Source organism: Eimeria mitis, genomic scaffold (genome assembly GCF_000499745.2).
Source record: "Eimeria mitis Houghton genomic scaffold, Emh_scaff427, whole genome shotgun sequence".
NCBI classification, from domain to species: domain Eukaryota; phylum Apicomplexa; class Conoidasida; order Eucoccidiorida; family Eimeriidae; genus Eimeria; species Eimeria mitis.
The window spans coordinates 18,126-18,579 of record NW_013572591.1 but is presented as its reverse complement, the minus strand read 5'-3'; the positions used below and the strand labels follow the sequence as shown (position 1 = coordinate 18,579).

Sequence of the window (454 nt, the reverse complement as noted above, 5' to 3'; positions counted from 1 at the left end):
CTTTTTTTTCTTTTTTTTCTTTTTCTGTTTTTTCTTTTTCTTTTTCTTTTATTTCTCTCTCCTCAACAGAGACCTGCATATACACCCCAACAATTTATTTTTTTTTTGTTTTTTTCTGGATTTATAAAAAAGGGTTTATAAATGCATGCAAATTTCGGGTGTATCTGCAGCTCTATTTCAGGTGTATATGCAGGTTATTCTGGGGTGTATGTGTGCAGCAAAAGAGGCAAATAAAATATTTTTGTTTTTTTATTTTTATTAATAAATAAAATAAAATAAAATAAAATAAAAAAAAAAAAAAAACTTCTGGGGGGTTACCGGCTCTGGCGAAGGACAAACGGTGTCGTGGCATTTATCAACGAGAGCTGCGGGGATCTCTGCTAGCCTGAAAAAAAAAAAAAAAAAAAAAAAAAAAAAAAAAAAAAAAAAAAAAAAAAAAAAAAAAAAAAAAAAA

General features: G+C 27.3%; 1 protein-coding gene across 1 annotated transcript in view; it reads right to left on the bottom strand.

Moving 5' to 3' along the window:
- EMH_0011930 (uncharacterized protein) overlaps positions 1–454 on the bottom strand; it is a gene marked incomplete at both ends in the record, with an annotated part of 2,351 nt that overhangs the window by 1,454 nt on the left and 443 nt on the right. The window contains one exon of the mRNA XM_013499393.1: positions 319–385. Coding sequence (XP_013354847.1) covers positions 319–385 — 67 coding nt within the window. The remainder of the gene's footprint in view (positions 1–318; positions 386–454) is intronic.